We start from the raw sequence: 20,902 nt of genomic DNA, 5'->3' as shown, positions 1-20,902 counted from the left end.
GTCATCCTAGAATCTTTTGCCTTGTTTTCAGAAAGGATAGGCTTCTAGGTCTCAGATGATGGGAAGTAAGGGAAGAGATTCCCGTAACAGTATGTCTTGCACGAGAAACCAAGATAGTGCATGACCATGATGCTGCAGAGTGCTCTGCATCTGTCAGCATAATTTCCCATGAAAACACGAAGGGTTTTTTTGTAAAGGCCTTCTGGGGGAATGTATCATTGTGAGTCCCCTGTCCCCACAATGATGCAACCTCATACAAAAACAATCCAGTGAATAGCTCCGCCCTCCCATTTTGTCACACAGCTACCATGAAAGATTGCCTTGGAAACCACAAGCCACTTCCTTCCTCTGCCATTGCTGGAGGAAGTTCTGTATGCTAATTTGATTACTTCTCAGTGTACCCATTATCCTTGAATTTATAGTCCCAATGGGAATACTTTATATATATATATATAAAGGCAGTGATATATTTTAAAAATTGTATTAGCTGCTTTTACGTATGGTTATTTTTTCACTGGGTAACTTCATGGCAGTGTTCATGCTGTTCTTCCCGCTCCTTCTCCTTCTGCCTCAGGGATAATAAGTAGCCAGGGCTCTAGCCTGCAGTAGCTGGTTTGTGCTTGGGGATATTTGCTTTCTGCAATTTGCAGCTTCTTTTGCATCCTTATCTGATCATGAATATCTTCTTTGGTCTGTTCTACACCTGTCACAGATGCACCAAAAGAGAGGCAAATAAGATGCTGAGCTCTTGAGACTTTATTCCTTTGCATATCCTGCAACAGGAACCAGAAATACAAGCTTCTCCAGGTGCCCTTTGCCAACAACTATGGAAAAGCCTCATCTACATGTAAGAGTGCACTTTCATTATATAGACTGTCCAAAGGGTATGGGGAGTAGGGGTGACAGGTTATAGGACACTTTATTTCTCTCCCATATATCATAACTAAATGCAAACACACAATTTCATATTTCCCCACAGACCTGACCACGGTACAGTCATGCTGCAACATCTAAGAAGGAAAGATTTGTGCTAGTAGGACTGTGGGCCCTAGCACACACTGAGACAATACAGGGAAGAAGAGTCAAAAATCCAATTGTTTGGGGCAGAGGCATCCCATCCTGGTTTGTTCTTCTCAAATAAAAATTCAGTGCATAGTCAACCAGATGAAAGAGTACCTGCAGTAGAAATGCTGTTCATAATGCTCTTGAATGGTTTCACTTCAAATTGTCTTGATTAAAAAAAGGAAAATAAAAAAAAACTTACAAATAAAATTCTTTGAAACAAGCCTTCTGCTAGGTTAAAAAAAAATCACAGAAAATCCTATAACTAATGACCTGTCCTGTTCAGCTGGGAACAGCAGTTATGGCTATTGGGAAGAGAATGAGGAAGCCAGACCAAGATGTAACACTTAGGATACAACTGCAGAAGACCATATTGTACAGATGATCTCGGCTTGCCCTCCAATACCCTGTATTCTACATCAGCAAAGTTGTATGCTTAAGTCCTTAATTATAGGCATGTCTTTGTTTAGATGGAATTATTTAAAAAATGCATTTAGTTTTTTATTTGTCAGTCTATATATGCCTAAATAATGATATTTGCCTGTTTGGTCTCTGTCTGCTCCTGAACTCATAGTGTTTTTTTCAGGGTCTAAAGCCATGCCATTCCAATCATCTTAAGGTTAGTTTGTCTCTTTCTCCAGTCTACAGCTCAGTCAGGGTCCTTGGTGTCACTTACAAGCCCTCTCATAGGTAGTGTCTTTCATTTAGAATGTTTCTCTGTGGAACAAGCATATCTCTTCCACTTTTTTTATTTAATTTTGAAAGAGTTTTTCTGGGTGATGCCTCAAATGTTACATTCACAAGGTAATTTTCAAGAAGTGCCAACAGAGAGCAGACTTGTCACATTTTATTGTGTGTCTATAGCCAGATAAAAGCAAAGGCTTTACAGGTCAGAAATCCAAAAGGACGAAGGCAATGAAGAAGGAAAAGACAGTTCCTTTTTTTTTTTTTTTTTTCCTTGTCTCTTGTAGGACATTCCAAGATATTTGAAACTTTAGTCAAAAAGGAAAGGCAAGCATGTGAAATGGAGAGACATTAAGGCCATCTTTCCTTAAATTGCTAATATTTCAGCTGGGGAAAATTCACAACAAAGTACTGATGTCATCACTTATGTCAGTCCTGGCTTCTTCTCTAGAGCTTATAAAGGAAGAGAAGAAGGCAGGAACACAGAGAAGCCCCGAGATTTACAGATTTGTTTTAGGTCCATTGGGAAGTATTTTTCTTATATTTTTGATACATCTTCCCATGAATTCTTAGAATTAAGCAGCAACTCCTTTTCAAAGCCTATCTGCATTACCTAGTGGATCAGAGACAATTCATACTTCATAGCTGGATGAGGAAACAGTTTTCTCATTCAGCACTGACAAGCTTGACTTGCTGAAAGATGAAGGCAGCAGATAGTGAAGAGGCTAGATGAGAAATCACTGGAGAGTTAGATGTAGTCATCTGACAATTGCTGGAAAGGATTCCCACCACAACAGCAACTGCTGTATTTCAGGCTTCCTGTGTGTCAGAACTGATACAGATAACAAGACAGATAACCACTCCACTGGCCCAGTGGAGGCATAGGCTTTGGAAGATGAACATTTGGGATGCAATATTGTTCTCTAGTGGACCAGCATAGGCACAAATCAGGGGCATCTAAAAAGAAGCCTGAATAAACACATGTTGGAAGAGAAAAGAAACAAGGTGAAGGAAATAAAGGAATCATAGATACATAGCATAATATGGCATAATTATCTGCATAGGAATGTGATAATTTACACATCCTCTCCTGCTATCACCTCATTTTTTGAGTAACCAGTGCTATCTGTATACTGCAAGTAAGCAGTCATTGACAAACTGCTTCCTCCTTCACTGCTATTTGTGGAGAATATACAGATGCTTAAGCAGGTGTGTCTGAGATATCACTGAAGCATGGAACAGAGTATCTGGAAGCCTAGAGATCAAGCCACATTGCTATAATCTCTGTAGTTACAGTAATCCCACCTTCCTATGCATCAGGAAGAAAATTAGAATAAATACGAGGACAGGGAGGGAGACAAGTACAAGGAGTTACAAATAGCTGTTTCAAGGGAAACTTTTTGAAGAGCTGCAAAATGCACAATGCCACTTTGAGATGGCAAAAGAAGCACTGTCTTGGAGAAAACATGGAAGTATCTCAGAATGGTTTGGGGTACTGAGGCTGCAGGACTTTAATAGGGCAACTAGACATCAGCATGACTTTCTACAGCCATCTGGAAACTGCACAGCTATTATCAATCAATAGACAGCTCATTAACTTGCAATACCCTGAGGGCTATTAAGAAGTATTTTTTATAAGGCCTTGCAGTTTCATTTTCCACTGCAAGCTTCTAAAGAGCTGAGAAAGAGACCCTTCTCTATCTTGGTCCTGGAGCTGATAGACAATATTTTTTCAATATTTATGTAAGAAGGCTGAGATTTAATAATTTCATTTAAATAGAAGACAAAAAAAAAAAAAAAAAGAAAAGCCAACCCTTCCCCCTTCCCAAATCTTCCAAAGGTCAATCCCAAAGTTACCAATATTGTTTATATGCCTCAATGACTATGGCATAAAGTAGTTTTCATATTTCCCATAATATTCATTCTGTAGAAGTACTTCATGGAACATTCAGATGACCAGTAATAATCCCTAAACAGAAGAGGAGAAAATATACCATGTATGGAAGGGATTGAGCAAATATGGACAAAGCAGGAGACAGGAAAGGAATTTTGTCTGTCTCAGCTATGTGAGGGAAAATGCTCACTCAGTACTTCCTTAATGTATGACTGTAGCCTCATCTGAAGAGAGTAGAAAATAATGGATCTGAGACTGCTGCAAGAGGCTCCCTGGGAGCAGATGAAGGGTCTCTGGGAGCATGGAGTTGTGTAGCACATGCTTTGCTGAACCGGAATAGGAAAATCTGCCAGGTCATGTGCAAGAGCCCCTGGGATGGTGAGCACAACTCTGAGTCTTACAGAAATGTCTTTACTGGAATGGAGTAAGTCAGGAAAAAAAACAAACCAAGGCTTTTTGGTGTCCCATATGTGTCTAGGTAGGGACTATGATGAGCACAATTGTCTGTAATGCTCCCAGGTTTACTAAGTAACGAAAACCTTATCTTTTATCAGTAGAGCCAGGAAGCAAAGGAAAATTTAGGTAGTCCATTCAAACGAGAAACAAGGATCATAGCAAGAAATAGTGGGCCATGTGGCAGTAAAAAGACGCTTGCTAGGTTTAGAGAAATAGTCTATAAACAGGGTGACCTTTCATAGGAAGTACTATCAGCTAATTTTCCATCTATGACCTCGGGAGGGATGGGAAACTCAGCATGTTCTACTCTTCTGTTTATTTTGTGATCAACTGATGTGTTTAATTCTAGTGTATTCATCTTTGTCACAACAATAGTAAATGGCATGATAAGATCCCTCCCTATAATAAAAGTTCTCTGAGAGCTAGATAACTGTAATAAGAATAAAATATATAATTCAGGTGAGCAAATCTTGGCAGTGTATTTCTCTTCCAGACAGTTCCTTGCAATATAAAGTCAGTGAAAGACATAATCGTAAGAACACTGGCTTTCCATTTCTAATTTCAGTGGGGGAAAAATGAATGTTACAGCACAAAGAAAGCAACAGCAGCCCATTTTTTAGAGTTGATGTACATGCAGATTTTCTGGGCTGGTCGAGGACTGTGCCTAGGTCAAGGGTGACTGTGTGCAATCTCCTATTTATCCACTGCATTACAACATGGCAACTATGCCAGGTGTTCTGGCTCCCACAACCAAACTCCTTCTCAAACTTCTCTGACCACATGACCTTACCAGCCTTGTGATAACCTTGCACTTCTGCCGGGGCGTCCATGGCCACATTTTTATTTAGCTAATGATTTTTTCCACCAGAAAAATTTCATTCCCATATCTCACAGCCTCAAATGCAGTGTCTGGGATTGGAGACATTTAAAAAGTCCAGACCCTTCTGTGGGAGTCTTTCTGACCTCTTTCTAGAGATCCTGCGCTACCTTTGATAACTGAAAGACTTGTAAATTGGGCTTGGGCGCCTGCTGTAAAGGCAAAGACTGTGAGATGGAATGGCAGTAGTAGGGGGCCAAGGTTTCTGACCTGACAAGGCAGCACATTTCACTTGCAGCCACCTGCTCGCATTGTAATTGCCTGCAGCTGATCTCTTAGTTTTCTCTGACTTGCCCTTCTCAGAAGGTGCAGTGTGAATTCGGATATACAGGATGAGATGGCCCAAAGAAAACCTACAAGATGAGAAGGTCTCCATGTGCTCTGTCCTTGCAGAGGACAGAAAGCCTATCAGGATAGGAAGTCCTTTGTATCCTGAAGATTCCCAGAAGGCTGTCTGTTTCTCACCACCAGAGAGGCAGGGCTGTTTCCATGCATCTGGCTGCACATAGGAATCTTTTCTGGAGTAATTTCCTGCCCGTCCCACCACACCATGCTCCTGCTTTCATGTGTTTCAGCCTCCCTGCCCTCAGCCCTCCAGGTGTCCCTCCCTTGCTCTCAAGTGCAGAACAATCAATGAAGTCATAGCATTCCTTGCTCACACAGAGACAACTACCCAAAACCAAAACCAAAAAAAAAAAAAAAAAAAAAGAATGGCAGCAGGCCTCTCACAAAGTAGCTACCCTACATTCCCCTCATGCTGATCGCCTCCCAATGGCCCATCCTTCCTTTCTTAGCTGATTTTGCCTTAGTGCTTTATGCTTCTGAGAGATGCCTGGCCCTTTCTCCATCCATTTGACATTGTTTCCCTTCCCTGGCATCTCTTTTGCATCCCTTGTAGATTCTGATGGGGGAGTCCCTCCGCGTGAGGAGGCTTCTACTTCTGATGTCCCCAAGAAAGTGAACGGAGAGGCTGATGATCATTGGCCACAGCTCTTTCCTGTCTCTGCTTGCTCTCCCACCCAACCACCATAGCTGTAGTGAGCAGCATCAAAGCTCCCACCCTACCCCCGACAAGTTACCATCACCATTAGCAGGAACTGGATGGGGCTGTGCTCCACCAATGCTTTTGGGTTCCAGCTCTGCTCCCTCTGCTGCCTTTCTCAGGAAGCAGGGCAGGGGTAAGGAGCAGGAGGAGTGCAGCTCAGAAGACTTCCTAGATGGTGGCAAGCTGTCCCGTCCCACTGCTTGCCAACCCAGCAGCTCCCGGTGCACATGCCTAACCAAGAACAGGCAGGGAGGGGAGGTTTGGGAAGAGCTGCTCTAAGGGCTGCAGAGAGCCCCACTTGTGTAGAGTGTGCTTCAGCCTCCAAAGGATATATCGGTAAGGCTCTTAAGTATGTTTTTATTTGTGCTTTTATTTATTTATTTACTTCTGAGAGGGAAGAAAGTGAAGGGGCAGAAAGGCAGTGGCCCAGGAGCCAAGTGTCACTGCGGCCACATCAGTTAGCCGCAATGGTTTCTTCGATCCAGCTGACATAATTGCAGACCTTGGTGTAGACGCCGGGGTACCCTCTCTGAGCACAACCATATCCCCATGACACAATCCCCTGGAGGGTGCCGTCACACGCAACTGGGCCTCCTGAGTCGCCCTGGAGGGAAAAAGTTAGAAGTGTGAGTTGATTGAAAAGCAGAATCTCATCTTGAATGTCGTGGCCTCTTCCAAAGAACGCAGGGAGTGTTGAGGGAGGTGGAGCAAGCCATGGTATGGGAGCACAGAAAGATACCACCCCTCATCTGCTGCCCCCTCCCACCCCGTCGCAATTGACCGCTACTGCGCCTTGTGCTTGAGCAGGTGTGGCTGCTCCTGCTGGTTTTGCGTGAGGCCCGGCCTGTGTCCAAACCCCACTGGAAGAACACTGTGTGGGAAATGTGCACCTGGAGATGAGGAAGCCTAAGCAACTCTGACCAGCTCTGGCACATGCCGCGGAGCCAGAGGAGCAAAAGTGTCTGAGGCAGATCTCTGCCCAGACATCAGCCCTTACCTGGCAGGAGTCTTTTCCGCCCTCCAGGAATCCTACACACACCATGTTGCTGGTGATTTCACCTGGGTAAGCAGCTCGGCACTCTTGGTCACTCAGAATTGGAGCTTTCAGGCACTGGAGAATCTCAGGGTAATTGTCTGAAAATTAGCAGTGAAATTTAAGTTTCATGTTGGGACTCAGTAGTGCCAGTGAGCAAGAAGCCCTGCAGACGTATGTGCAAGAGCCGTGCAGCAAAGCGGAGGTAAAGTAAAGGCCTGCTTGCATACGGAAATGCAAAGCACACTCAAAGAATCATAGAATCATAGAATGCTTAGGGTTGGAAGGGACCTCTAGAGATCATCTAGTCCAACCCCCCTGCATACGCAGGGACACCTAGAGCACGTGGCACAGGACTGCATCCAAGCGGGTTTTGAAGATCTCCAGAGAAGGAGACTCCACAACCTCTCTGGGCAGCCTGTTCCAGTGCTCTGTCACCCTCACTGTCAAGAAATTTTTCCTTAAGTTCCTATGGAATTTTTGGTGTTTCAGTTTCCGGCCATTTCCTCTAGTCCTATCAATGGCCACCACTGAAAAGAGACCATCACCGTCCTCCTCACTCCCTCCCTTGAGGTACTTATAGACACTGATTAGATCCCCTCTCAGCCTTCTCTTCTCCAGGCTGAACAGGCCCAGCTCCCTCAGCCTCTGCTCATAGGGCAGATGTTCCAGGCCCCTGCTCATCCTCATGGCCCTGCGCTGGACTCTCTCCAGAAGCTCCACATCCCTCTTGTACTGTGGAGCCCAGAACTGGACACAATACTCCAGATGCGGCCTCACCAGGGCTGAGTAGAGGGGCAGGATCACCTCCCTCGACCTGCTGGAGATGCTCTTCTTAATGCAGCCCAGCATTCCATTGGCCTTCTTGGCCACGAGGGCACACTGCTGCCTCATGGTCAACTTGTCATCCACCATGACACCCAGGTCTTTCTCCGCAGAGCTGCTCTCCAGAAGGTCAGTCCCCAGCCTGTACTGGTGTCTGGGGTTATTCCTCCCCATGTGCAGGACCTTGCACTTGGCCTTGTTGAATTGAATGAGGTTTTTCACCGCCCTGTTGTCCAGTCTGTCCAGGTCCCTCTGGATGGCAGTGCAGCCCTCTGGGGTATTGGCTACTCCTCCCAGTTTCGTGTCATCAGCAAACTTGCTGAGGGAGCACTGTGTGCCTTCATCCAGGTCATTGATGAATAAATTGAACAGGACTGGACCAAGGACTGACCCCTGGGGGACCCCGCTAGCTGCAGGCCTCCAACTAGACTCTGCACCGCTGATCACCACTCTCTGGGCCCTGCCATCCAGCCAGTTCCTAATCCATCTCACTGTCCACTCATCTATCCCACACTTCCGGAGCTTGCCCAGGAGGATGTTGTGAGGGACGGTGTCAAAAGCCTTGGTGAAGTCGAGATAGACAACATCCACCGCTCTCCCCTCGTCTATCCAGCCTGGTCATTTCATCATATAAGGCTATCAGGTTAGTCAGGCAAGATTTCCCCTTGGTGAATCCATGCTGACTACTCTTGAGCACCTTCTTGTCCTCCATGTGCCTGGAGACAACGGCCAACATGAGCCGTTCCATCACTTTTCCGGGGACGGAGGTGAGGCTGACTGGCCTGTAGTTGCCTGGATCCTCCTTCTTGCCTTTTTTGAAGACTGGCGTGACATAGGCCTTCTTCCAGTCTTCCGGCACCTCCCCCATTCTCCAGGATCTTTCAAAGATGATGGAGAGCGGCTTAGCTATGGCATCTGCCAGCTCATGCAGCACTCTGGGGTGCATCCCATCAGGGCCCATGGATTTTTGGGTAACGAGTTTCCTTAGGTGCTCTCTGACCCAATCTTCCTCTACCCAGGGCAAGTCTTCCTCTCCACCCGCTTCTTCTCTTGTCTCTAGTGCCTGGGGCTCTAAAGGGCTGCCCTTGGTAAACACCGAAGCAAAGAAGGCATTGAGTAACTCTGCTTTTTCTGTGTTATTTGTAACCAGGGTGCCCATCCCGTCCGCCAGCGGACCCATTTTTTCCCTGATCTTCCTTTTGCTGTTAATGTATTTGAAGAATTTTTTTTTTGTTATTTTTAACGTCCCTTGCCAGCTTGCCTTCCAGACGTGCCTTAGCTTTCCTTGTCGCATCTCTGCACTCCCTGACTACGTTCCTGTATTTCTCCCAGGGGACCTGTCCTTTTTTCCACCTTTTGTATACCGCTGCCTTCTGCTTGAGCATTGCCACAAGCTCCCGGCTCATCCACGCAGGTCGCCTGCCCCCTCTGCCTGCCTTCCTACACACAGGGATGCACTGCTGCTGGGCGTGGAGGAAGTGCTGCTTGAAAACTAACCAGCTCTCTTGGGCCCCCTGCCTTCTAGAGCACTAGCCCATGGGATTCTACCGAGGAGGTCTCTGAAGAGGCTAAAGTTGGCCCTCCTGAAGTCCATCGTCGCAAGGCTACTTACAGCCCTTCCTCCTCCTCGTTGAATCCTGAACTCCACCAACTCATGGTCACTGCAGCCGAGGCTACCCCCCACCTTCACATCTCCTACTAGGCCCTCCCTATTTGATAGCACGAGGTCCAGTAGCCCACCTCTCCTCGTCGGCTCCTCCACAACCTGCGTCAAAAAGTTATCATTGACGCTCTGCAGGAACCTCCAGGACTGCTTATGCCTGGCTGTGTTGTCCTCCCAGTTGATGTCGGGGTAGCTGAAGTCCCCCATAAGAACCAGGGCCTGTGACCGTGAGGCAATATCCAGCTGCCTATAGAAGGCCTCATCAACCTCCTTGTCTTGGTCAGGTGGCCTGTAGCAGACACCCACCACAGTGTCTCCCACATTAGCCTGCCCTCTAATCCTTACCCACAAGCTCTCAACCCGCTCATCCTCCACTCCCAGATTGAGCTCCATGCATTCCAGTTGCTCTCTCACATAAAGAGCAACTCCACCACCTCGCCTTCCCAGCCTGTCCTTCCTAAAGAGCACATAGCCTTCCATGGCAGCGCTCCAGTCGTGCGAGAACTGTAGACTGGCAGGGCAGTGTGGGGAATGGGGGTTAGAGCAAGAGAAGGTTGCAGAGTAGGCATGAAGTGAGGCTGGTACTGGGTGGCAGAGCAGGAGAAGCGTGACCATTAGCTTACAACATACACTGATACTCACAGCCATTGCTCAGGGTGTTTCCCCACCCTGAAATCAGGCACTCAGCACCTGTCGTGGCACAGGCGCTGGGCAGAGCTATGGGTTGAACATCGGCACTGTAGGTCACTGGGGATGCCAACTTGATCAGCATAATGTCATTATTAAGGGTAAGTGAACTATATTTAGGATGGCGAACGATTTTTGAAGCACTCCTGACCACTTCGGTGTCTTCCGCCACATCGATGTTGTACTCTCCCAGCCTCACCTGTAGAGAGCTGTGAAATAAGATGAGTGCAGATTTAGCCCCCAGCACAATGACTTGGTGCCAAGAAGAGGACTAGCAGAAACCTGGAAGGAGATAAGGGGTTGTTGCCCAATGGAAAGGCTTATGGTGTGCCACACGGTTCTGGGAACACTATAATTTCATGACAAAGAGGGACTAGAAAGCTTTGCCAGATGGACAGTGCGTCCAGGGGCTCCCCGTCTGTGGCAGTAAGGTGAACAGGCAAGGATCACTCCAGGCATCCTCAATATCTGCAGGGCTGAGGGCAGCATCCTTCCCTTTTTGATGTGAACAATGCCTGCCTTGCCAGCTTGTCTTGCCTCGCTGTGCTAGGCAATATAGCTGCAGGATTTGACTAGAATGGAACCAGATATACAAGACAGTCCATACTTACGACTGGTAGCAGTGAGCAGCTGACACGACCCATTGGTTGTTGATGAGGGAACCACCGCAGAAGTGATAGCCAACATTCAGGGACACTTGGTAGGGCACCTCCTGCGCCGCGCAATTGTAGCCTCCCACAATCTTGTCGTCATCGGCATCCCTCGGGAGAGCAACTGGGGGAAAAAGAATTGTTATTCACTGCCTTGGGTCTGAAGTCCCTTCTCTTACAGCATAGAAGCAGATAAAGGAACTGAAGAGCAGTTAGCAAGGGCCATGGGGTGTTTGAAATGCCAGAAGCCAGTCTTCAGAGCAACTACTGAAATATTCCCTTGATCTCGTCTGGCGTAACTCTGAAGTATGAGTCTTCGACTGTTACCACCCCCTGAGTCAGGAAAAGAACGGAGGAGTCGGAGCTGCTGAAGGACTTCACAAATGAAATGCACGTGAGCTTCCAGTGTATTGCTTGCATGTCACTGCTGGCACAAGATGTGGCAGCTGTGGCATGGTGAAAGGCTATGTTGCATGTGCGTGTTTGGTGAGAACTGAATCCAACTGGAATTCTTGGTTTGTTGAGGGAGGACAAGAGGTGAGCAAGAGAGAAGGGAAAGCCCGCAGGTGCAGGTGACTGAGGTCCCTCTCAGATTGCATGCAGGCTCTGTGGAGCCGGAGGCTCATGTTAGAGCAGAATGTAAGAAAACACATTTGTTGGGACCACTAGAACACGGTATGCCCAGGGCCCATCTCTAGCATGGCCCATTCCAGATGGAAAAAAAGCGGAGGAGGGGGAAGCCTTCTGCAGACACGCTGCTGGCCCCCAGCAACTCAGGGTCCTGAGACTGCCAGGTGAGACAGGGTGTGCCTTTGAACCTCATAGCCCTTAGTGACGTTTTCTGTCCCAAATGTGTTGCCTCTCTTTCTGTGGCCGTGTACAACTTCTGCATGTTTTGTACCCCTGTGGAGAGGGGGCCACTGCTTTTCTAAAAGAGGACGAATCATCCTTTGTCTGCTTTCAACCTGCCAAAACTCCTAGCTTTGTATGATACCCTCCCGAGACTCGTGAAGAAAGGGACAAGGAGCAGTCCATCCTTCCCCAGTCTGCCCAGGCCACTCACAAATTTGTCTACCCTGTCATGTGCTCTTTCTTCTGCCCCTTTGGGAACCTGGGAGCGCAAGGCTCTGACATGGGCAGGAATAGGAGGAAAGTGCAGGGATGGGCCCCTGTGGAGAGAGAAAAGCAGGCAGAGAAGACAAGGCAAGAATGAGGTGTAGGGAAAGCTGGAGGATCCAGCACTTTGGAGAACTCACCAACGGCTCCCAGGCAGGAGAGAATCAGGAAGACCTTCATGGTGCCTCTGCCACCAAGCTCTGTGACACGTGCAAGGACTGGCTTCGGCAGTTGCATCGCTTTATAGTCCTGGGGAGTTTTATCTTTCTCTGCCCAGGGTTGCTGCAGCTCTCCCTTTCCCAGGGTCTTGCGTCAATCTGGACAAATTTAGTTCCTTTATCTGGATAGAGTGATGACACAGCTGACTGCAGCACCTGAGCCGGGGGAGTGTATTTCCAGAAAGGCAAGGTGATGTTGCCTGTCTCCTGACAGGGCTTCCCTGCACTCAATTCTCCATTCACCAGCCCTTCTCCTTGCTGTTCCTCTTGAGCCACTGGTGTTCCATGGCAGCACCACCACACTGTGGGGAGAGTTGTTTGCCACTGGAGATGGAGTTTCCTTTTGAAGGAGCCTGACAAACCTTCAGTGGGTCCGTGGCATGTTCAGCAGTCCTGAGCAGAAGAGGGTCATTAGCCTTCACAGAAGGCTTTCTCGTCTTCAAAACTTGGGCAAGGAGAGGGAAGGTGTTCTAATTGAGTCTGAGACACCAAGAAGAGATGGGACAGTGAGGAAAGGGGTGAGGACTCCTGTCTGTACTGCTTTGGATAGCAATGCCATGAAAGACACTATCAGGCAAAAACTGGCTTCCATTTCTAGTTCCAGTGGGGAAAAAATGACTGTTGCAACACAGAGAGGGCACCGTCAGTCCATTTCCCATGTTGGTGTATGTGCTAGCAGTTTGGAGACAGTCCAGGGCTGTGCCTAGGTCAAGAGTGGCTGTGTGCAGTTCCCAATGGGTGACTCTTCTGTCTTGGTGTATTCAGGGCATCTCATACCACTTTCTCCCACCTGCCTACTCTGGTACACTAACTAGGTGTCTTTGGGAGACACCTGCTTGCAGGCAGTTCGTCTTCCTTACACAAATCTTTCCTTCCTCAATCCTGCCATCCTGGCCTGTTTGCTCCGTCATGCCTATGCTCATTCTTTCACACTTCTCAAGCTCGACCAGTCCATTCACAGTCTGCTTGTAGGCCAATTCTCTCTGATTCTCTGGCACCACTTGCTCCTCCTCATCCATTTCACCATGCCAGATGCTCTGGCTCCCACAGCCAACCTCTTCCTCAGCCTTCTCTGACCACAGTCCCTTACCTGCCTTGTGAGAACCTTGCACTTCTGCCAGGGTCTCCATGGCCTCATTGTTATTTAGTTAATTTTAGTGTTTTTTTTAGTGTTAAAGTTAATGGGTTTTTTTCCCCATAAAAATCCCATTCCCATGTCTCGAAGCCCTGAGGGAGTGTCTGGGATTGGAGACATTTAAATAGTCCTAGAGCATCCCAGTTTACACAGGCTTGGAGCACACAGACCCTTCTGTGGGAGGTCTTTCTGGCCGCTCTCTAGAGATCCTGTGTTAGCTTTGATAACTGAAAGACTTGTAAATTGGGCCTGGGCACCTGCTGTAAAGGCAAGGGCTGTGAGATGGAATGGCAGTAGTAGGGGGCCAAGGTTTCTGACCTGACAAGGCAGCACATTTCCCTTGCAGCCAGGTGCTCGCATTATAATTGCCTGCAGCTGATGTGTTATTTTTCTCTGACTTGCCCTTCTCAGAAGGTGCAGTGTGGCTTACACCTGGCAGCATCAGGGGTGCCCCGGTCCCTTATGTCCCATTCCACATCCCTACCATGGCCTTCCCAATCCTGCCTCGGTCTATGCAGCTAAAGTCATTGTCCCCTCCAGTGCTTCCTCCCTCGTTTTCTAGGGGAGATCCCTGTTGTTGATCCACAGGAGGGGATCAGGCTGGGTCCAGGTCTGGCTATGGCTCTTCTAGCAGTGACTCTTGGGGCTCTCAACAGATCCATATGGCCTTGGCCATCTGTGTGTTGGGCATGACTGGCATTTCATCAATGGTCTCAGGAGGCCATTCTGATTTCTGCAGTGTGGGTGGCAAGGAGGAGGGCACTTGAAGGAGTAGGAAGATCTTGGCAGCATCAGCATGCAGAGCAGGCTGTGCAGAGATGCCGGAAGAAGATCCCACGGGCAGTGTGCCTGTGCCAAGCCCCTTTCCTATTGCTGCTCGGCCCCTTCCTGTCCTGCAGCTGATGTTCATGCTGTTGTGCATCTGAGGAGAGGTGGGACGGAGCCTACCTGAGGCAATGGGTAACAACAAACAAGGTGTCTCTTGACAAAAGAGCCCCATGCTTCCTATCCTCTTAAGAGTGATGTTAAATGGGTCACTACATCAGGGAAGCCCTGCTGTCACAAACTAAGAAGAGTGACGTGTGTTACACGCAAGCATTTTGATGACAGGGGAGTGCCAGAAGTGGTGGGCCTGTGTATTTCTTGGAACAGCCATGACATGCTGCAAGTCTTGCCTTTTGAGCTGCTAGCCATCCAGATATGCTGCCACACGACCCTCCCAAAGTGAGAACAGAGCAAAGTGTCACGTGAAAACATGTAAAGAGGCAAAAAGAGAGGCAAGCAAAGACATGCAGGACCATGAACAACATGCCATGAGGAGCAGGGGACGTTTGTCAGGCAGGGAGGCACTGCTACATTGGCCTGAGGCCCCGAAAGAGAGCGCCCTGTCAGACGCCTTTACAGGCAGGGCAGCTTTCAGGGTGACTGTCACTGTAATTTAAAACGTCTGTTCCTGTATCTCCCATCCCCACATCTTCCAGCACATTGAGATGTGGCTCTGCTATGCATCTGCTCCATTTCAAGTCCATCTGCTGTCACCGTTCTGCTGCTAAGGCTAAAAGGAGACCTCAAACCTGAAGAGAAAGAAAGACACGGGGAGAACTGGTGTATGGACTGCAGGGTGCCCCACTCGTGTAGTGAGCTTCTCCCTCCCAAAAGAAATAGCTGCAAGTTGCAAGAGGGAAATTACCATCCTGGTTGAAATGTAGCGGGGCTGTTTTGCACCTCGACCTTCTGCCCCATTGGCCTGTGATAGAGATGCCATGTCAGTTCCTGTTGCAAGTGGTTGCAAGAACGGTTTGGATTCTGCAAGAGCCTTACACTGGAGAAGCCTAACTTTTCTCATCATTCATGGTTTAAGAATCTGCCCGAAGGGTTGTGGCTCCTAGAGCTGGGTTTTATTAGGAGAAACAAACAAACCATCCACCCCTGTCAACTTTCCATGTGAACTCGGATATACAGGATGAGATGGCCCAAAGAAAACCTACAAGATGAGAAGTCCCCCATGTGCTCTGTCCTTGCAGAGGACAGAAAGCCTATCAGGATAGGAAGTCCTTTGTGTCCTGAAGTCCTGAAGATTCCCAGAAGGCAGTCTGTTTCTCACCACCAGAGAGGCAGGGCTGTTTCCATGCATCTGGCTGCACATAGGAATCTTTTCTGGAGTAATTTCCTGCCCGTCCCACCACGCCATGCTCCTGCTTTCATGTGTTTCAGCCTCCCTGCCCTCAGCCCTCCAGGTGTCCCTCCCTTGCTCTCAAGTGCAGAACAATCAATGAAGTCATCGCATTCCTTGCTCACACAGAGACAACTACCCAAAACCAAAAAAAAAAAAAAAGAAAGAAAAGAGTGGCAGCAGGCCTCTCACAAAGCAGCTACCATACATTCCCCTCATGCTGATCGCCTCCCAATGGCCCATCCTTCCTTTCTTAGCTGATTTTGCCTTAGTGCTTTATGCTTCTGAGGGATGCCTGGCCCTTTCTCCACCCATTTGACATTGTTTCCCTTCCCTGGCATCTCTTTTGCATCCCTTGTAGATTCTGATGGGGGAGTCCCTCCGCGTGAGAAGGCTCCTACTTCTGATGTCCCCAAGGAAGTGAACGGAGAGGCTGATGATCATTGGCCACAGCTCTTTCCTGTCTCTGCTTGCTCTCCCACCCAACCACCATAGCTGTAGTGAGCAGCATCAAAGCTGCCACCCTACCCCCGACAAGTTACCATCACCATTAGCAGGAACTGGATGGGGCTGTGCTCCACCAATGCTTTTGGGTTCCAGCTCTGCTCCCTCTGCTGCCTTTCTCAGGAAGCAGGGCAGGGGTAAGGAGCAGGAGGAGTGCAGCTCAGAAGACTTCCTAGATGGTGGCAAGCTGTCCCGTCCCACTGCTTGCCAACCCAGCAGCTCCCTGTGCACATGCCTAACCGAGAACAGGCAGGGAGGGAAGGTTTGGGAAGAGCTGCTCTAAGGGCTGCAGAGAGCCCCACTTGTGTAGAGTGTGCTTCAGCCTCCAAAGGATATATCGGTAAGGCTCTTAAGTATGTTTTTATTTGTGCTTTTATTTATTTATTTACTTCTGAGAGGGAAGAAAGTGAAGGGGCAGAAAGGCAGTGGCCCAGGAGCCAAGTGTCACTGCGGCCACATCAGTTAGCCGCAATGGTTTCTTCGATCCAGCTGACATAATTGCAGACCTTGGTGTAGACGCCGGGGTACCCTCTCTGAGCACAACCATATCCCCATGACACAATCCCCTGGAGGGTGCCGTCACACGCAACTGGGCCTCCTGAGTCGCCCTGGAGGGAAAAAGTTAGAAGTGTGAGTTGATTGAAAAGCAGAATCTCATCTTGAATGTCGTGGCCTCTTCCAAAGAACGCAGGGAGTGTTGAGGGAGGTGGAGCAAGCCATGGTATGGGAGCACAGAAAGATACCACCCCTCATCTGCTGCCCCCTCCCACCCCGTCGCAATTGACCGCTACTGCGCCTTGTGCTTGAGCAGGTGTGGCTGCTCCTGCTGGTTTTGCGTGAGGCCCGGCCTGTGTCCAAACCCCACTGGAAGAACACTGTGTGGGAAATGTGCACCTGGAGATGAGGAAGCCTAAGCAACTCTGACCAGCTCTGGCACATGCCGCGGAGCCAGAGGAGCAAAAGTGTCTGAGGCAGATCTCTGCCCAGACATCAGCCCTTACCTGGCAGGAGTCTTTTCCGCCCTCCAGGAATCCTACACACACCATGTTGCTGGTGATTTCACCTGGGTAAGCAGCTCGGCACTGTTGGTCACTCAGGATTGGAGCTTTCAGGCACTGGAGAATCTCAGGGTAATTGTCTGAAAATTAGCAGTGAAATTTAGGTTTCATGTTGGGACTCAGTAGTGCCAGTGAGCAAGAAGCCCTGCAGACGTATGTGCAAGAGCCGTGCAGCAAAGCGGAGGTAAAGTAAAGGCCTGCTTGCATACGGAAATGCAAAGCACACTGTAGACTGGCAGGGCAGTGTGGGGAACGGGGGTTGGAGCAAGAGAAGGTTGCAGAGTAGGCATGAAGTGAGGCTGGTACTGGGTGGCAGAGCGGGAGAAGCGTGACCATGAACTTACAACATACGCTGATACTCACAGCCATTGCTCAGGGTGTTTCCCCACCCTGAAATCAGGCACTCAGCGCCTGTCGTGGCACAGGTGCTGGGCAGAGCTATGGGTTGAACATCGGCACTGTAGGTCACTGGGGATGCCAACTTGATCAGCATAATGTCATTATTAAGGGTAAGTGAACTATATTTAGGATGGCGAACGATTTTTGAAGCACCCCTGACCACTTCGGTGTCTTCCGCCACGTCGATGTTGTACTCTCCCAGCCTCACCTGTAGAGAGCTGTGAAATAAGATGAGTGCAGATTTAGCCCCCAGCACAATGACTTGGTGCCAAGAAGAGGACTAGCAGAAACCTGGAAGGAGATAAGGGGTTGTTGCCCAATGGAAAGGCTTATGGTGTGCCACACGGTTCTGGGAACACTATAATTTCATGACAAAGAGGGACTAGAAAGCTTTGCCAGATGGACAGTGCGTCCAGGGGCGCCCCATCTGTGGCAATAAGGTGAACAGGCAAGGATCACTCCAGGCATCCTCAATATCTGCAGGGCTGAGGGCAGCATCCTTCCCTTTTTGATGTGAACAATGCCTGCCTTGCCAGCTTGTCTTGCCTCGCTGTGCTAGGCAATATAGCTGCAGGATTTGACTAGAATGGAACCAGATATACAAGACAGTCCATACTTACGACTTGTAGCAGTGAGCAGCTGACACGACCCATTGGTTGTTGATGAGGGAACCACCGCAGAAGTGATAGCCAGCATTCAGGGACACTTGGTAGGGCACCGCCTGCGCCGCGCAATTGTAGCCTCCCACAATCTTGTCGTCATCGGCATCCCTCGGGAGAGCAACTGGGGGAAAAAGAATTGTTATTCACTGCCTTGGGTCTGAAGTCCCTTCTCTTACAGCATAGAAGCAGATAAAGGAACTGAAGAGCAGTTAGCAAGGGCCATGGGGTGTTTGAAATGCCAGAAGCCAGTCTTCAGAGCAACTACTGAAATATTCCCTTGATCTCGTCTGGCGTAACTCTGAAGTATGAGTCTTCGACTGTTACTACCCCCTGAGTCAGGAAAAGAACGGAGGAGTCAGAGCTGCTGAAGGACTTCACAAATGAAATGCACGTGAGCTTCCAGTGTATTGCTTGCTTGTCAGTGCTGGCACAAGATGTGGCAGCTGTGGCATGGTGAAAGGCTATGTTGCATGTGTGTGTTTGGTGAGAACTGAATCCAACTGGAATTCTTGGTTTGTTGAGGGAGGACAAGAGGTGAGCAAGAGAGAAGGGAAAGCCCGCAGGTGCAGGTGACTGAGGTCCCTCTCAGATTGCATGCAGGCTCTGTGGAGCCGGAGGCTCATGTTAGAGCAGAATGTAAGAAAACACATTTGTTGGGACCACTAGAACACGGTATGCCCAGGGCCCATCTCTAGCATGGCCCATTCCAGATGGAAAAAAAGCGGAGGAGGGGGAAGCCTTCTGCAGACACGCTGTTGGCCTCCAGCAACTCAGGGTCCTGAGACTGCCAGGTGAGACAGGGTGTGCCTTTGAACCTCATAGCCCTTAGTGAAGTTTTCTGTCCCAAATGTGTTGCCTCTCTTTCTGTGGCCATGTACAACTTCTGCATGTTTTGTACCCCTGTGGAGAGGGGGCCACCGCTTTTCTAAAAGAGGACGAATCATCTTTTGTCTGCTTTCAACCTGCCAAAACTCCTAGCTTTGTATGATACCCTCCCGAGACTCGTGAAGAAAGGGACAAGGAGCAGTCCATCCTTCCCCAGTCTGCCCAGGCCACTCACAAATTTGTCTGCCCTTTCATGTGCTCTTTCTTCTGCCCCTTTGGGAACCTGGGAGCGCAAGGCTCTGACATGGGCAGGAATAGGAGGAAAGTGCAGGGATGGGCCCCTGTGGAGAGAGAAAAGCAGGCAGAGAAGACAAGGCAAGAATGAGGTGTAGGGAAAGCTGGAGAATCCAGCACTTTGGAGAACTCACCAACGGCTCCCAGGCAGGAGAGAATCAGGAAGACCTTCATGGTGCCTCTGCCACCAAGCTCTGTGACACGTGCAAGGACTGGCTTCGGCAGTTGCATCGCTTTATAGTCCTGGGGAGTTTTATCTTTTTCTGCCCAGGGTCGCTGCAGCTCTCCCTTTCCCAGGGTCTTGCGTCAATCTGGACAAATTTAGTTCCTTTATCTGGATAGAGTGATGACACAGCTGACTGCAGCACCTGAGCCGGGGGAGTGTATTTCCAGAAAGGCAAGGTGATGTTGCCTGTCTCCTGACAGGGCTTCCCTGCACCCAATTCTCCATTCACCAGCCCTTCTCCTTGCTGTTCCTCTTGAGCCACTGGTGTTCCACGGCAGCACCACCGCACTGTGGGGAGAGTTGTTTGCCACTGGAGATGGAGTTTCCTTTTGAAGGAGCCTGACAAACCTTCAGTGGGTCCGTGGCATGTTCAGCAGTCCTGAGCAGAAGAGGGTCATTAGCCTTCACAGAAGGCTTTCTCGTCTTCAAAACTTGGGCAAGGAGAGGGAAGGTGTTCTAATTGAGTCTGAGACACCAAGAAGAGATGGGACAGTGAGGAAAGGGGTGAGGACTCCTGTCTGTACTGCTTTGGATAGCAATGCCGTGAAAGACACTATCAGGCAAAAACTGGCTTCCATTTCTAGTTCCAGTGGGGAAAAAATGACTGTTGTAACACAGAGAGGGCACCGTCAGCCCATTTCCCATGTTGGTGTATGTGCTAGCAGTTTGGAGACAGTCCAGGGCTGTGCCTAGGTCAAGAGTGGCTGTGTGCAGTTCCCGATGGGTGACTCTTCTGTCTTGGTGTATTCAGGGCATCTCATACCACTTTCTCCCACCTGCCTACTCTGGTACACTAACTAGGTGTCTTTGGGAGACACCTGCTTGCAGGCAGTTCGTCTTCCTTACACAAATCTTTCCTTCCTCAATCCTGCCATCCTGGCCTGTTTGCTCCGTCATGCCTATGCTCATTCTTTCACACTTCTCAAGCTCGACCAGTCCATTCACAGTCTGCTTGTAGGCCAATTCTCTCTGATTCTCTGGCACCACTTGCTCCTCCTCATCCATTTCACCATGCCAGATGCTCTGGCTCCCACAGCCAACCTCTTCCTCAGCCTTCTCTGACCACAGTCCCTTACCTGCCTTGTGAGAACCTTGCACTTCTGCCAGGGTCTCCATGGCCTCATTGTTATTTAGTTAATTTTAGTGTTTTTTTTAGTGTTAAAGTTAATGGGTTTTTTTCCCCATAAAAATCCCATTCCCATGTCTCGAAGCCCTGAGGGAGTGTCTGGGATTGGAGACATTTAAATAGTCCTAGAGCATCCCAGTTTACACAGGCTTGGAGCACACAGACCCTTCTGTGGGAGGTCTTTCTGGCCGCTCTCTAGAGATCCTGTGTTAGCTTTGATAACTGAAAGACTTGTAAATTGGGCCTGGGCACCTGCTGTAAAGGCAAGGGCTGTGAGATGGAATGGCAGT

General features: G+C 48.9%; 2 protein-coding genes and 1 gene segment (V, D, J or C); all 3 read right to left on the bottom strand.

Annotated features, from left to right (window-relative positions):
* LOC104578687 (T-cell receptor beta-2 chain C region-like) overlaps positions 1-20,902 on the bottom strand; it is a 73,874-nt gene that overhangs the window by 15,044 nt on the left and 37,928 nt on the right.
* Positions 6,473-12,172, bottom strand: LOC148593366 (trypsin II-P29-like). The gene is made up of 5 exons (XM_088531345.1): positions 12,133-12,172; positions 10,838-11,000; positions 10,182-10,435; positions 7,016-7,152; positions 6,473-6,622 (listed from the first exon to the last, which is right to left on the bottom strand). The coding sequence occupies exons 1-5, from the start codon at positions 12,170-12,172 to the stop codon at positions 6,473-6,475; spliced, it is 744 nt and encodes a 247-aa protein (XP_088387471.1).
* Positions 16,481-19,434, bottom strand: LOC148593365 (trypsin II-P29-like). Of its 2 annotated transcripts, none has more exons than XM_088531343.1 (5): positions 19,395-19,434; positions 18,031-18,262; positions 17,444-17,697; positions 17,024-17,160; positions 16,481-16,630 (listed from the first exon to the last, which is right to left on the bottom strand). In XM_088531343.1, the coding sequence occupies exons 3-5, from the start codon at positions 17,571-17,573 to the stop codon at positions 16,481-16,483; spliced, it is 417 nt and encodes a 138-aa protein (XP_088387469.1). In that variant the 5' UTR covers positions 17,574-17,697; positions 18,031-18,262; positions 19,395-19,434. The 2 variants fall into 2 exon arrangements, with proteins under 2 accessions (XP_088387469.1, XP_088387470.1); XM_088531344.1 differs by having other exon boundaries at positions 18,100-18,262.

This window comes from Tinamus guttatus, unplaced genomic scaffold (assembly GCF_059628265.1).
Source record: "Tinamus guttatus ecotype Peru unplaced genomic scaffold, ASM5962826v1 Tinamus_guttatus_pri_ptg000408l, whole genome shotgun sequence".
Lineage (NCBI taxonomy): Eukaryota > Metazoa > Chordata > Aves > Tinamiformes > Tinamidae > Tinamus > Tinamus guttatus.
This window is presented reverse-complemented; position numbering and strand designations above follow the sequence as displayed.